Raw genomic sequence first — 16,904 nt, forward strand, 5'->3', positions numbered from 1 at the left:
GGATAAGCTTGAGAAAGAAAAGAGTCAGAGTCGTAAAAAACACAACGATTTAATAAAGAAATTATGGAAAATCTCCGTAATATCTATCCAAATATTAAAAATAAAAATCCAGATATATAATGCTGGAAAAAAGAAAACGAACAATTATAACAAATCTTATCAGAGAGTCTCAAGATCTGTAGAGCTCAATCATTCAAAGAACGTTTACATTGTTGGAGTAATTTTCAAAAATTATTCAAAGCATTGAATTTTACCTCGTGAATGTCATCCCGTATACTATAAATATTTTGCCAGAAACAGCTAAAAACAAAAGCAATTACGCTAATATTAACGGGTTTCCTTCTAAATTTTAGACTGCAATTAATGTCTTTCAGGATCGATGAAGATGTTTAGAATGACTATTTCCTTGACACTACAATTCACTGGTGTGAGTAATTAGCACCACGACACTTTTTAAAATAAAGATCTTTTTAACAAACACTCTCTCCTCTTCCAGTGTTCCTCAATTTGCCAAATGAGCCGTGAATTTCCCTCTGATGTTGTTTCGAATCTTCTATTGTTCTCTTCTAAGCTTTTTCAAAGAAATACGCTCCTTTAACTTTTTTTTATGCAGCTTTTTTTACAGCTTTTTTTAGTTAGATGTAAAAAAACTTCGAAAAATAAATTTAAACTAACCATTTTTAGACATTTGTTTCAAATGAGCAGACGAAAAGAGAGCGCTTTCATTGCATTTTATAAAAAAAGTAAAATTGGTTTTTAGGTTTTTGTTTGTGAAAAATACGTGTCGAAGGTCCGTTTAATACACCAATTGATAGTTTTGCCAATTATCATTCTGTCTTTGTGGTACGAGATTACAAAATTATCAACTTTGCTCAAACAAGTTATTATTATTATTTTCGGTTCAGATTATTTCCGGTAATTTTGTAACACCACAATTTTATGTGCTTAAACAGACGAGGTTTAAAGCGCTGCGTATTATGAACAGCCAGATAACTACTTCCACGTACTGAACAAGATTTGAATAAAATATTAGGTTTGTGTAAATCCCTAATTTAAAAAAAATCACGTAAACTTTTTTTCCAGCCTTTATACACATTTACTCTTAAATATAACCATTGTTTTCGTTCGAAGCAACACTGAACAGAAAAGGTATGAGAATTACACAGATTACAGAGATTACACAGGGTAGTCCAGAAGTCGGGACCTGTTTTGAAAAAAGCATAGAAAAAAGCTCTTGAAGATAGAGACGAATGGCCTCAAAAATTCGAAAGAGTAAGTTTTAATTTTTTTTTACTTACTACAAAATTTCTGCATGAGCACCTTTGGTGCTTTGGTGACACATAGGACGTCAAGTCTATATAGAATTTCTTGCCGTGTTATTTGTAACATGGATGTTACGAAGAATAGAAATAAAATGAATGGGTGTAAAAAAAACTTTTTCTCCATAATTTATTGATTTCAAATTCTGTTGTGCTGTGGCCACTAAATTTTTAATTGAATTTGTGAGTTTTTTTCATACCTGTACATTCATTAAAATCAGAGTGGCACAGAAGTCTGAACTTTTTTAGAAGAAAAGGAGCATAAAAAAAACCTCTAAGATAGAGACAAACCACTTAAAGTACGTTAGGTTTCAAAGTTTTTTTTACTTCGTTTGTCACCCAATATCACACATAACATGGCAAGAAATGCTATATAGCCATGTCTCATATATATATATATTACACAACAGCTTTTTTTAATATATATATTTTTTTCAAAAGAGGTCCAGACTTCTGGGAACCACCATGTACTATCAAGTAAAAATAAATATGGCATTGCAAAATTTTGGCTGACTCGTGAGCTTCAGTAAAACGGAAATTTTTTTCTCAAAATTTAAAAACTGATTGAATTATAATTATTTATATCAATATAATGTGTATATCATTGATATCTTCATAGTATGAAAATAACAATATATTATGCTTTCTGTCATGCAATAATTTATAAAGTATGAATACATGCATTATCTTCATCGAAAAAATCGTATCAGTAAAAAACTTGGACGGAGATATGGGGGCACAGCGTCAAAGAAATATTTCTACGGGTGACACAATATAGGGTAGGGGGGCCCAAATATCGCCCATTTAAGATATTATTTTAATCAAGGGACTAATTCATGTGCAATTTGTGTAAAAAATGTTATATTCTATTCTAGACTGTTATCTAAAAATAAACTGAATTACATCTCTATAACAGATAATTTTAACACACCCAAAAAAAATTTTTTTTGCGACCTCTCTGAATTTTTAAAAAAAGTGTTCCCAATATCGCCCACTATATGTTCCTAATATCGCCTACGTTTAAAATGGGTTGAAATAAGGTTAAATTTATGTTATGATTACACTTTCTTTATTAAACGTGAAAATTAAGACAAACGTAAAGTAAAAGTATGTTTGACAAACAAAAAACAAATTTTTAATAATTTCTACACAAACATAACGTTTTGTTTCCTTTACTTTACTCTTATCGTATTTTTCGTGGGACCATTTGTTACATATCAAAAAACATCTTAACCACTTTCTCTCTCCATGACAATCGTTTGAGTAAAGTCCTCCACAAATTGAGCATTGGGCATCATTACCTTTTTCGCCGCCACAACTGCTGTCGTTGTCGTCAGTTGACACATATGAAGGTTCTTCATCTTCTGAACAGATTCTTCTTCCTTCCGTTTTCCCGATTTGTGTTTTTCGGAACTGGTTCCTTTACAGTTTTGCCTGATGCGTTTTTTGTTTTTGCCAGTGTCTTGCCAGAAGTTGGCGAACTTTCAAGTGATAGTGCTTTTCCATCTTTTTCTCTTTTCCAGAGACAAAACAGGGTATCTGTTGAAAGAACAGGGAGGCATTTCTTTAATTAAAGAACAACTGAAGGGGGAAAGCTTTCCTGGTTTCGGTAGAAGCCACCAGCTATCAGCATTAATCAAGAAGAAACCATGGTAGGCAGTAATTGGGTCCACTACCCTATATGTGTATATGTTACTGCCAAAGCCCGAAGTTGGCCGATTCGCGACGGGGCCACCCAAGTTTACCCGGCCAATGTCCGAAATTCGGGCTTTAGCCGGCCCCTATATATCGATCTCTATACGTCCCTGTATAAGATATCGGTATTCAGATTCCTTTGATGGTTAGGGTTGCTATAGCTAACCATAATCATTATGGTTTACTATGGCTAAATATAAATGGCAATAATTATCAGAAAAAAATACGCCAACACGGTGATGACCCGAATCATATGGACCGATATAGGGATCATCGTTCTACGTATTTGTCGGCGTAGTTCGATGTACAGAAATTTCAATTATTCCAAAAGAGACTTACTATCGTACAAGATATTATCATTCGAAACTAAATGCTGTAAAAATTAGAGTAAAAAATTTTAGAGAAGAAAAATATATTTTGACATTTATTTAGTAAATACATTTTTACTATATCGTTCGATATCGGACACGTAAAAATTTCCGACCTCTTTCCGACGTTCGGTATTAATTCGATGTTCCGACGTCGGATTGGTATCGATACGATATTCTAACGATATCGTTGTGCTACTGGGGATACCATTTTAAGCGTCCTCATAGGCTCTTCAAGTTTTATCGTTTTGTCTTCATTTTCAAGGTTCCCGAACTTCTCTCTTTTTTTTTCTTGCTAAAGAAAATTGCACCAAGCGAAAGATATTATCTTTATCGTTTGTGTGTTTGTACGTTTTATTTCCAACAATCCTTAATTGACCAATCACCGTTTGAATTCACCGAAAATGAGAACCCGAGTTGCCTTGAAGCAACAACTTTAGTGTGTTATTGTTATTTAAGTTATTAAGTTATATTAAGTTATTAACTTTAGTGTTATTGCTTTGATCATGGCAGATGTTCTATCCCCACGGCTTTGTTCAAAAACAGCTCTGGAAGAAGAAGACCACAGCATCTCTGACTTAAGAATGTGATTGTTCACTCAACTGCACAGTACACTGCTGCATGAAATATCTTGAAATTGCATGAAATATCTTGTAATTCACTAACAATTTGAATGTTTAGTTATATTTTTATGAAAAATAACGTCACCCATTTGTTCAAACTCAAGATTGATTAGCCTGAAAAAGGTGAAACATTCATTCGTAAATAATTTAGGGGGGATAAGAGGTAATGCAATCATTAGATTTATCACGGTCAAAGCAAAAAAAACTTAATCAGGAAAAAACATTGTTCTCCTTACAGTTTGGGCACGACCACCTAGTTAAATCGTGGTTTGTCGATAGAGGTAAGTGAGTTCTTGCTGAAGTGTGGCAGCGTGCTTCCTCATTTCGGAGTGACAAATATTGTTACGTTACGCTGGTAACTGCTGCCATCTCATAAATATAAAACTAACTATACACTAGTATAACGATATCCACTCAATTTCATATTTCTAAGATAACAGCAGGGAAACCAGAAGAATTTCCCTGTATTTTGGGTCTACAATTCCCGTAGTTTTCACGAGAAGATATGGTCACATCACTTCTCAAAAGCAACATGAGGAGGGGCGTCCCAGGCCAAGTGATAGGCAACCAGTTTTCATTTTCGCGAGGCGTTCTCTTCTTTCGAGGCCCCCGGATAGCACCAATATCTTCTAGAGCAGCATACCTTCTGCTCTAGAAGGTATTGACAGCATTGTCACATTATCTAATCCATGTCAAGAGAAAACAATCTTTTCGTGATGTGTAGGAAGTATACAACTCTCAGTAAATGTTTCCCGCCCTTTATTGTTTACAATTACATTTTACTCTGGGATTGCAGTGTTTTGTGACTCTCAGATTGATTTGGTTAAATGCTCTCTCTCTATAATCACTTTTAATTTTTATTCACTAAAATCTTGAAATAAATTTAAATTCGAATTTTTATCGCGTTATTAGAAAATGCTCGTGAATTTAATTATGAATCTTATAAAGTGAAAATTTATGTCAAATATTTTATAAGATTTTCGTGTTGTCCTTCGAAAATGATGCGAAGAATTCTAAGGCGTCGGACGGTGCTCGTGAAATTCGTTGGTGACGAAGACGTTGTTGAAAACATTTCTTCGGTATCCCTTGCAACACCCGGTGAGTTTCACAATGTTATATTTTTTTTGTTAACAATCACTTCTCAGTATCATTTGATTAAAGTTAAAACAGGTGCTGTATAATCCAGAGATTGGCGATTTCTGGCGACTTTTTTTTTCCGGCGCCAAACATGTCCAACGACCCGACCAAAAGTCGCCAAGGCCAGTTTTTTCCGGGTATCCAGATTCTTTTAAATAATGAATATTAATGAGAAAAATAAATAAAAAGGATGCAACCTTACCGGTCGACAAAAATGTAATCCGGTTCGTGTAATCTTAACACTCGGAACAGAAAAAACTAAATTGCTGTTCAAACGTTTGAAAAGACACTAAAAATAACAACTAGCAAAAGGTAATCTGGAAAAATCCAAGACAACGACGCTACTCCACAAAGGGAAAAAACACTGTTATCCATTTGAATCGCCCACGCTTTAAGCGTCATCTATAATGGATGGGTAATGGGAGTCTCTAGAAAGAAGCTATAGAGGAACAATCTAGAACAACGACAACCTGGCAAAACAAGTGAGAGCGCCGGTCGGCAGAACTGAGAGCGCTGGCGACTTATAGCGCCCTTGGCGATCTGGATTATATTGGATTTGGCGGTCTGGATTATACAGCACTTGTACCATCATTGTTGGTTAAAACCGAAGATTTCTATAAGACCTATATCAGGGAGATAGTGTCAATATATTGGTGGGGGCAGTACAAGTTTACATTTAGGTTTGAACCTCGTTGATGGCACAGTGGTAGTTGGCTGAAGTTGATTTTCTTCGGTATTCCAGCTTCGAGGCATGAGTACGAGAATTCTTATTTGAAAGAGTCTCTTTGCAGTTCTCTGCACACATGCAGACGTGCAACATGATACTAGCATAACATGAAAAATTCAAGCATTTCCATCTTCACTTCAGAAAATGGAAAACAGATGACAGCATGAACACGAAACAAGCGCAACTCGATAACATAAATACGTTAGGGTTACATATACGCTCAGAACACACATTCCAGCATGTGCTGATTCGTAAGAAATTCCACAGAAGAATGTGCATGTATGGCTAAGTTGTAGTAGCTTTGCTGAGCCACCATGTGTGTTGTCATTTTAATGCACTCGTTAAAAAGATCAATATCATTCTTTGTCTGACAGCACACACATTAGAAATATCACTTTTCTAGATCATGTTAGCAAGACCAGTAAGGCCTATTCTACCAGAGGATATTCAGAGGTTTCATGAGCTCAAATCTGCTTCAGTCAGTCCTCAAAATCCTGTCTAAAACAGGTGCTTTTTCTAATAAATAGAGATGACTACACACAGCATATCACTACTACTAAACCACACATGCACCTCGTCCATATTCCTCTGCAGAACTTCTAAACACACATCCAACATATTCCCATATGCAGCACTAATCCAATGGAACATCCCTGTGAAAGAATGTTTGCGAGGTGCATGTGTGGGGCAGAGAGTAGCAGTGGCTTAAATTAAAATGTTTTGCATGAAACCTATTTTTTCACAGTTTATTTCTCATGTTTATTTTGAATTTTTCTTGTAATGATGTGTTTTTTTTATTATACTGCTTATATAGCCAAAAAGAAAAGGAACATTTTTTATGATCATTTGAGTGCTGATGATGTCGAAAATATCCTGGACGAAGACTCAGTTGATGAAATTTATCAACCATCTACTGGTGAGCATTTCATATTTTCGAGCCATTATATCGAAATTACCCTGTATTGGAGAGCAGCAGCTTATGTAATTTTAAGTAAGAAATTGTGAAAAAATTTTTCTTTTAGCAAAACTTTTTGTGTTCACCATTCAAAAAATGTGTTTTAGACTTTTCATTTCTTGGAAATTGTATCAATTTAGGAAGGCGTTGTAAGAGTATGTGTGCATGTTTTAAATATCTATATATAAAATTGATTTTCTATGTGGGTATGTTCCCTATACAAATATACAATTTTCAATCGATCGTCAAATTTTGCACATATACCAAATGGGATCCGACTTGAAGAATAGGCTACTTGAAAATTTCATTAGGATTATATTAATTTATTTCGTTTACCATGTAAATGTAATAACCTATAATAAATTAAATATAATCCATGCAGTATATTTATCTTTAGCTTTGTGTGCTGATGCGAATGAAGTTACAGATAGTTTTGCTCAAAAATTGAAACTCCAATCATCTAATGGTGAGTGGTTATTTTTTTCTCACTTAAAAAATAACAAAAAGTATTATAGTGCACACAGCTTAATGTGATCATATCAAGACTCAGTAGTAATAATAAAACAATAACTGATTGATAACTGTATCTGAAAGAAACCCAGACGCAAATATAATGACCATGCATTCCCATTGGGTGCCTCCATTTTGTGTGAAAAACAGGATAGTTTTTATACACAAAACTGGTTGTAAAATTTTCCATCATGCCGCTGCATTCCACTGACTCGTTTTTATTGTTTTTTTTCTTTTATTATACATGTTCTGTGTAATACGGTTTTTCTTTTCAGCTAAAGATCACGTTTTTTCTTCTTCAATTCAGCCAATCCAATGAATTGAGTTTAATGTAAATACTACATAGTTTTTCTATGCTATATGCAGGGCTAGACAAATAAAAAAAAATTCAGGCTCCAATACCAATTTTTTTTAGGGCCGTGGTGACCTGGCACCTGGGATTTGTTCTGCCCTGCTATATATACATATCACTGATTACTTGAGAAAGCCATGCTGTGGAACAGTGAATCTTGTCAACTGACAGTATGTAACAAATAACTGAAAGAAAGGGCTCTTTTTTTTAAACTACATTAGTGTCCACTATAGAAAGTTTGTTGAAAATAGGATATTATATCCTTGTCACACATATACAAGGATCAGATCATAGCAGCTACTAAAACCTGTTTAGGATACAATGAACTGATTAGGAAATTTTTGTCAACAAGAGAGAAGGGTATACCTTCTGATTTTCCTGCATAGTCTTGCAGTTTGACATGCACAATCTTGTACATTTGAAGTTAATGTTCCACCTTAGATTCAAAATGTGCAAAAAAACTTTAGATGCAAAAGAAATTTATAACAGAAACTGAAATGTTGATGACTATAAACGAAGTTTTCCCCATGTTGTGATATAGGTTCATTGGTGAAAGTGATAACAATACCTGAATGATAACATTATCCATGGATTCGATAAGCTGCATCTACTGTATTGTATTCTGTATATGTAGCAAAGAAATTGATATTTTTGCTTTCTTCAATGCAATTCCAGATCAACATAAGAACAGCCCAAAATCTACGCCAAAAAAGAAAAGCAATCTGGAAAATGGTGATGGCAGCGATAAGGTGAAGAAAAAGCCCATTGAACCTGATGAATCAATAGCAACCTCAGTTCAATCTGCAAGATTAAGAGCAAAGCAAGGTTACTGCTTTTTTTTATTTTTATCTTCTCTATCACTCAAAATTAGTGATTCTCATTGCCAATCCTTATGAAGGGCATAGTGTTGAGGGGAATATTGACACATACTTAGTGGTTAAAAGGAGTCATACTTTATCCATTTCATACAGTTATTTTCAGGGAGGGCAGGTATATGCTGATTGGGCAAAGAAGCCTAGGGTGCCATTGGGTTGAGAACCACTGCACTAAATTAGACACAGGTTGTTAAATAAAATAGTTTTCATTTATTAATTACATTTTTTGTTTGTTTCTTTATATAGTCTTTCATGATCCTCTGACTGAATCAGACCCAGAGGATAGCAATGAAGATTCTTGGGATGATGATAGTGAAGGAAGCTGTGAGGAATATCAGTCATCTCAACAGACTCCGAGCACAAAGAAAAAAATTGAGAAGACTATGGTATTTCCGCTTATGCTCAGCCTAATAATAATTTATTATACTACTATTTTATATAGCTACTCTAATTCAAATCTACTTTCAGCAAACATTTTCAGAGAACTATTTTCGTGGTCAAAAGTCTGCCAAGAGAGTCACTTCGAATCGCACTATGTCTAAGGTTGAAGTACCCAAAACTAACATCCCAGAATTGTTTGAGCTCATGCATAATTTACCAGAATACCACAAAGATCAGAGAGCCATTTTGTATAGATGCTATGAAAATATGTTCAAGAAATGGCAATGCCAATTAAGGCAAGTTATTCATTTTGGTATGATCATACATTTTATAAAAAACGTATTCTTTTAGTTGTACATAAATTTTCTTTTTTTGAAAAATCTGTGCTGCATGATCCTCCCATTAAAATTCACATCATATTCTGTTTTTTTTTTTGTCCCTCACATAATCCTTTTAGGGAAGGATTCAACATTTTGATACATGGAGTTGGTTCCAAGTATGGAGTTCTTCAGAACTTTTGTAAAGATGTATTAGAAGAATGTTTGTATATAGAAGTTAACGGGTTTTACCCTTCTCTAAGTATTAAAAAGGTAAGCTTGATATCTTATCAGTTTTTGTTGGCAATATGTATAGCAGTAAATAATACAGGGTGTTTCATAAAGAATCACTCGATTTGAAATGTGTATATTCAAGCCATTATATCAAAAAATATTGTACATAGACATTTGAGATTAATTTTATATTACATGGCTAATTAAAGTTTTTTTTTACAAACCAAATTAAAGGTGCTCAATATGGCCACCTTGGGATGCACAGCGTATGTCTATACGGTAGTCAAGTTCGTCCCAAACTTTTGCGAGCATGTTTGCATCCACTGCTTCTGTTATGTGTATCTTCAGTTCGGCTAATGTAGCTGGAAAGGGAGGCACATAAACGTAGTCTTATAAACTCCCCAAGAAGAAATTGCACATTGTGAGATCCGGCGATCTTGGAGGCCAGTGATGTTTAACTGAATCGTCAAGCCCCGTATGGTCGATCCATCATTTAGGAATGTGATTGTTCAAAAATTCTCAAACGTCCAAGCTCCAGTGTGGTGGTGCCCCGTCCTGCTGTAAAAGGAAGTCATTTGAATTGGTTTCTAACTGGCTTTTCCCAATCTTGACAAACACTGAAGTGACGGCCGAAGAAAGAGCTTTAGCCCTGCCTGTTGGCAACTGCATGAAACTCAAGATTTCCCCCTTTCTACCTATACATTATTCAATCAAAACTGATTAAAAGCTGAATAGTTATGATTTTTTTTTAAATCGGAGGATTCTTTTTGAAACATCCTGTATATCTCTCAATTGTTTTGCACTTATTAAATTTTAAACTGTGCATATTGTTTTTTTGTTCATAGCTATTATATTTCTCAATTTCAGCTTTTGACCTCAATTACAGATGATATAATTGATCATAATGGGTCGTTTCCTTCTTCCCTTGAACATGTAGAGTTTATAAAAGAACATTTTTTGACAGGTACTTTTACAGGTTTTGCTACTATAGTGATCTTAAAAAAAAATTTTGTTGACAGCTCTTGTATTGCAACCTTTATAGCTGTTGAATGCAACAAAAGATAAACATGAAAACAAAAATAAAGATATTTGATTTAATAAGATTAATTAGTTTATCAGAGGTGGCTGTTTGAATTTTGCTTTATGTTTCTATGCCACTCTTTGAAATAATACAACTTTCGGACAGACATATAATAATTATGGTATAAATAATTATAATTGATGTTAAATTTTTATTTATAGAAGGTGAAAGCTTATACATAATCGTGCACAATATCGATGGAGTTGCTCTTCGTGGAACAAAATGCCAATCTATGCTGAGTTCTCTGGCATCTTCGCCCAATATACATTTTATCGCTAGTGTAGATCATTTGAACTCTTCACTCAGTAAGTTTTGAACTTGTTTCAAAATGAAACTGTTCAGATTTCTCCTACATTTTCTGTAATTCAGTCTTACTTAATATTAAAAAAAAAATTTTTACCTTGATATTTCTGTATGTAATTTTGCTTTTTGTTCGAAGATGTGGCTTGTGTAACTTTACCACTGAAGTTAATTTTCATGCCTCTAACCACTCAGCATTTATAATCAGCATTATAATTTAGCAGTTTTTTTTCAGAAGCTTGCTGTTTGTTTTCCATTCTTTGTTATATTTTATGACATATTAAAAAAAAATTCTTTTATTTATTATTTTACAGTTTGGGATCAGATAATGTTGAATCAATTCAGGTGGTTGTGGTATGATGTTACTACATATGAACCATACATCTTAGAAACATCGTATGAAAATTCCTTCTTGCGAGAAAAGTCTAACCAACTCGTGTTGAGCTCATTGCTTCATGTTTTTGAAAGTCTGACTCCAAATAGCCGTGGTGTTTTTCTTATATTAGCTCGTTATCAGCTCGAGAAAAAAGGAGCCCCTGGTAATGAAATATTTCTTAAGTGAAATACAAATATATATTGAAAATAATTGAAATGATTAAAAATATTTATTATTGAAAATTTATTAAAATTTTTTTTTCAATTGTGATATCCCAAAATGTATATAAAACTATTAGAAATGTGTAGTTTTGTTTTATGCTTTCTGAAAGATTAATACCATGTTCTTTTAAGTCGTTTCTGTAAATGTGTAGGTATATGATAAAAGAATTAATATATACACATCTTTTGATTCATATCCTCATAATAGGCATGACATTTCAAGAATGGTATCAAGAATGTAGAGAGGCTTTCCTTGTAAATAGTGAACAAACAATGGATGCTCAGGTCTCAGAATTCAAAAGTCACAAATTATTAGCTTCAAAAAAGGTATTTTATGCTCATTTGTAGTTTTAAGGACTGTGCAAAAAATCAAAAATCCATATATGTTAATAATTTTTTTTTTCTTATTTTTGTTGGTTAGCATTCATTTTTCTCTACATTCACAAAGGCAGATACTTTTTTGAAATGTTTATTAACATGAAAGTAAAGCTGTGAATCACAGTTTAATGCTAGTTCTTAACCAAGAGCCCTTGGATAGGTTCCAAGGGGGTCTGTAAGAAAACAATGAACTATCAGTACATGATAATGTTTTTACATTATTGTGCAAAAACTAATTATTTTCAAATAATGTAAAAACATTATATGTGTTGAATATTATTCTGTAAAGGTTCCAGTGGCTTTCATCTCAAAGAGAAAAATAAATGGTTTAATCAACATCAGAAAAAGTCATTCATTATTATTAAGAGTATTGTATAGTTAAAAGTATACTCAATATTAAGAGTATTCATTTAAATTTCCAAAATTATGCACATTTGGGGGAGGGGGAGTTACAAATTTTAAAATTTGGCTAGTCTTTATTTTATTTTGAAAAAAAACAAAACAATTACACACACCATCTGAGCAAAGTTGACTTCACAGCATGTGTTATTATCTGCACATATCATAATATTTGAGGTTGAGTAGAATTTTATTTTGTTGGTAATTTCTCATTTTATTAAGAAAATTTGCTTATCAATAATGAAAAAAATAAATTATTCCTCTTTGAAATCAAGTATTTCAAGAGACGATGAGAAAACAACCTGTATTGTAATGTTTAACAAAATATCTATTGGAAGAGTAGTTCATGAGGCAAAGGGGATACAAATTCATTTTCTTTTCAACGTTTACCGAACACTAATGGTTGGCATCATCATGTGTTTGAGTTGCATTACTGGATACTGAATTCAAAGATTCATATGATGCAAGTCACTTGCGCTGAGGAAACATTGAGAAAAAAGTAAACTCATACCAACACTGTCTTGTTGCCTAGAGAATCTCTTTTTCGTTTGACTAAGTCCATGAAAACCTTGTCAATGACATAAAATACCTATGTTTAATGTTAAATATATGTTTTACTTCCAGTTGCATGATGGTGTTGAATGCTGGTATATTCCAGTTGCATCTAATACGCTCACAGAATTTTTAGAAAAAATTGAAAATTAAAGGTATCAATGTGTTTCTTATGCATACAAAAATTGATTGTGTTTATATATACTTATTCATTTTCTGACCACACACATTTGTTTGACGTCTTAGTTAAGTACTTACAGTAGTAAATAAACATGAAAAATTTGTAATCATCATTAATATGTTGCTATACTTTTATAATCAATATACAATAGGCTCTCGATAATCTGGCTGTGCAATCCGGCTTTTTTAGATTGGTTTCCTTTGAGCATAGAAGAGGAAAACATGTCACTGCATGTCTGTGCGCAGAAGTTTATATTATTTAAATGGTCTTTTCAATTTGTTTCCAGTGATTTCAGTTATCCAGCACACCCTTGTCTGATATGTGCTGCATTAGTGAGAGTCTACTGTATTTTGTTTAATTTTTAAAAAAGATTAAAAGCATTGATCACAATATATTTCCAGTATATCAAAATAAATCTCTCTTAGAATGTTCAAAAAAATTAAAATATTGTTAAGATTTATAGTTTTATGATACAGTAGTACTTCAACTTATGAGATTAATTTTCCTTTGAAAGTCTTTTGCATCTCAAATCAAAATTTTCCATGTGAAATAATATCTTGTTAATTTGTTTGACACCCTCTAAAGTATTAATTGTTTGCATAATAATCAATCGGCATAGTGCAGTACAATATGGTATATATCTATGCAGGATGAAAGTATTTTTGTTTACAAGAGAAATTCAGTCCAATAATATGGCTTAGACTCGTTCAATGTACTTTTTGCTCATGTTATGCTTATTAGTCAAATATATGCTCACAAATTGGTGTATTTTTAGCAAATATATTTTTGCTCCTAACTAGGATTTGGGTCAGACACTTGTAGGTCAGGGTACCACTGCATTTCAATTGTTTTTTATTCAAATATGTACACAATAAACAATAATCTTAATCATTTTACAGGTTGACCTGTAAAATCAGAGAGCTGATTCCATGTGATAGTTTCATTGAGATGCCAAAAATATTTTTTCCTGTACCGCAGGATGTAAATAACTATTTTTATTATTGTCACACTCCTGTATTTTTATTACACATTTTCATTGAAGCTACTTGCAATTTTGTAAAGAAGTTTTAGTAATAAAATATATATTTTTTCTAAGTTCTGCATCATCATGAGTATATATTAATCCATACCTATAAGTTTTATAGCATATTTTATGATAAACACCATTCAGTTTGAGATTATTCATTTAAAAAAAAGAAAGCTGATTTTTTTTAAATTCCTGGGCAAAGGTTCATTTTAGATAGATAAATTCAATCAAAATAGTCACAAGACACTTTAGGGCTAAGTTAGCTTGTGAACCTAAAAAAACAACTGTTATATGTAAACAGTATTACAATCAGCATTCTATCCTTTAACCACACAAGAAAATTCCATCTTAATTTTTTATATATAGTCCCATTGTAAACAGATTTTATCTTTTGAAAATAAGTTAAAAACGTTTATTGGGGAATTTCTGTGCAAGGAGAAATGCAGTGCATAATTTTTCCAGAAATGTTAATTGTTTTTCGTTAATTTCATTTCTTAGGAAAGAGATTTTGCTGGTTGTTATACTGATACAAACCTTAAGGGGAAGATTTTGCTGTCTCTGTGTATTGAACTTGGATCCTCTTGCATACTGGGCAAGTGCACTACCTATGCACCAGAGACACAACCTGCCCTTCTTTAATTTCTGTCATGACTTAAAATATGAGGCCTATAGCTTTTAGGTGGTTCAACAATTTGAGGGTGAAGTTTATAAGGATTGATTACTGAGAGTACTGTTGATAATATTTATCAATGTTACAGTAAATGCGATAAATCTAGTGAATATGCATTATTGGCGGTTATTATGCATATAATCACAAACTGTTTTGGCTAGTTCGGTAAATATTGTAAACTTATCACATTTACTAGTGATTTGGTATAATCCCCAGCTTATATTGGTAAATATAAATCAGTGAATTACAGGAGCACCACTGTATTTTGAAGTTGTATGTTTCAAAGAAATGTGAAGCTTTGTTTTTAATTTGGCAATAAAAACGAGAAGTTCCAAAATTTTTGCTCTGCTCTGTTATCCTATTCTTTGGATGACAGTATCTGGCTGAAACTGCTGTTAAGCTGAAATAACCTATTACATTATACTAGGAAAAAAATTATATGAAGTTTTGTATATGAACAGCTGTTTTTAAAAATATTGCATAGGGCCATTGAAGTATTACATCAGCATCGATGGAGATCCCGATTTGTTGACTTTTGACGACAAGGGGGGAGGGGGAGTTTGGACGATGCTTATGTCATCAACCACCCTTCATAAAAAAATATGAAGTATTCTTAATGGCATCTTACTTGGTGCGTCAAAAATTAGAAAAACCTTTCGATAGTTTGCAGTCACCTGAACTATATTCTTTGATTGATGTCCCCTACACAGCCACTTTAGTCATCTCTGTTTCGCAGATCCAAGTGATCTGGAACTGTATCACGCATCACTCAAGTGATCCGTAATTGTGCTGCGGATCGCTTAAGTAATCTGGAAATGGGGCGCAAGTAACTTGAGTAATGTAAGAACCGCACTGGGTGTCACTTAAGTGCTCTAAAACTGTGCCATATGTCACTCAAGGGATCTCTATATGTGCCACAGATCGCTTAAATGTTCTAGAGCTGTGTCACGGGTCACTTAAGCGATCTCTTAATGTGCTGCTTATATTTCATTTTCACAAAATTATGTTTTGGGGGGCAGGCCACATCAGATAACCCCCAGCGCTACATTTGGTCTGCAGGCCAAGGGTTTATCATATAAATTATTTATTATCATTATTATTTTTCAAGCATAGAGGGTGGATTGAATTTCTTGAAAAGAAATTTTGATTCTTCAAATAGTATTGAAATTAACAGAAATTTACTGTAATAACACACATATAAAGGTATTTTCTTCTGAAATTTTAATAAAACAAAATAAATTTTGCATTAGAAAAATAAATTTTTGATCATGGGCATGACCTGCCCTATCCCCTCCCCCGCACATACGTCTCTGATTCCACCAATATGCGTTAAGAGGCAGAGCTGATGACTAAATTTTACTGATGGGGGGGGGGGGGTGGGGTAAAAAATGACTAAAAATTTGCTGATGTAATACTTAAATGGCTTCATACAAAAGTTCATTGAGATGTAGTTCTTCGTAGTAAATAGTTAATATACACTTTTCTTGCCTTAACTACAAGAATGTGAAAATTGGGTTGTGGGGTGGCTGGGTTATTTCCTGGGCTTTGGTGGAGGTAGTGTTCTTTGGGGGGGGGGGGGTTTGCGCAGCTCTTTTGATCTAGATGCATCCATCTTACTGGAATTCATTGATATCTCATCTAAGAATGTAAAATGGGACATATCTGGTAATTTTATTTGCATATCTTGCTTCTTATCAACAACCAAATTTAAGCTGAACGGGTTCAGGTAATGGAAATTTTGCTTTTGAATCTTCTGTTTTAGGATATAGCATTACGTAATACAACAAAAAGAGAGCAAATAAAATATGCTTCAAAGCCTAATAAAATATACTTAAAGATTTCAGTAAGATAATGAAATTAAAAGTTCATTGGAGCATAACATAGCTGAACTCTCTATTTATTCATTTACTTGGAGCTGACATATGTAGTCCAGCTGAGAATAAATATCGAATTGGTGAGATGAATTAAAATAACTATTATTATTTTATTTGTCTGAGCATCATTTATTTATTATGGAATTCATTAAAAACAAAAATTGTTCATCATTCCTAAGAAAAACACTTCATATTCAGAATGAGTGAACGAAAAATAATTATAGTAAAAAATAAATATAGGGTTATACACATTTTTCCATTTTTGACTAATACATGTGGAATGAGAAAAGAATATCCTCTAGAGACACAAAGAATTTATGTAGAATTTTTTTTCTTTCTTTTTTTTCAGAGG

The 16,904-nt window shown here is 33.1% G+C and overlaps 1 protein-coding gene across 2 annotated transcripts; it reads left to right on the forward strand.

Moving 5' to 3' along the window:
* The first annotated feature begins 4,592 nt into the window (after positions 1 to 4,592).
* Positions 4,593 to 14,074, forward strand: Orc2 (origin recognition complex subunit 2). 2 transcript variants are annotated; one of them, XM_089234715.1, is made up of 13 exons: positions 4,593 to 5,103; positions 6,684 to 6,785; positions 7,222 to 7,290; positions 8,362 to 8,511; positions 8,808 to 8,947; positions 9,030 to 9,238; positions 9,400 to 9,532; positions 10,361 to 10,457; positions 10,736 to 10,879; positions 11,189 to 11,413; positions 11,680 to 11,798; positions 12,873 to 12,955; positions 13,881 to 14,074. In XM_089234715.1, exons 1-12 carry the CDS (start codon positions 5,004 to 5,006, stop codon positions 12,951 to 12,953), a joined length of 1,569 nt encoding a protein of 522 aa, XP_089090841.1. In that variant the 5' UTR covers positions 4,593 to 5,003; the 3' UTR covers positions 12,954 to 12,955; positions 13,881 to 14,074. The 2 variants fall into 2 exon arrangements, with proteins under 2 accessions (XP_089090841.1, XP_089090842.1); XM_089234716.1 differs by having other exon boundaries at positions 13,133 to 14,073.
* Positions 14,075 to 16,904: the final 2,830 nt, after the last annotated feature.

Source organism: Pholcus phalangioides, unplaced genomic scaffold, assembly GCF_987345545.1.
Source record: "Pholcus phalangioides strain wild (caught in Gottingen) unplaced genomic scaffold, Ppha-v1.0 ptg000008l_1, whole genome shotgun sequence".
In the NCBI taxonomy this organism is placed as follows: Eukaryota; Metazoa; Arthropoda; class Arachnida; order Araneae; family Pholcidae; genus Pholcus; species Pholcus phalangioides.

Bases quoted from the DNA above. Each gene is read 5' to 3' on its own strand.
- Orc2 (XM_089234715.1), top strand. From the start codon at position 5,004: ATGATGCGAAGAATTCTAAGGCGTCGGACGGTGCTCGTGAAATTCGTT. The intron at 9,239-9,399 runs GCAAGTTATTCA...TAATCCTTTTAG, and splicing joins AAATGGCAATGCCAATTAAG to GGAAGGATTCAACATTTTGA. The intron at 10,458-10,735 runs GTACTTTTACAG...TTTTATTTATAG, and splicing joins AAAAGAACATTTTTTGACAG to AAGGTGAAAGCTTATACATA.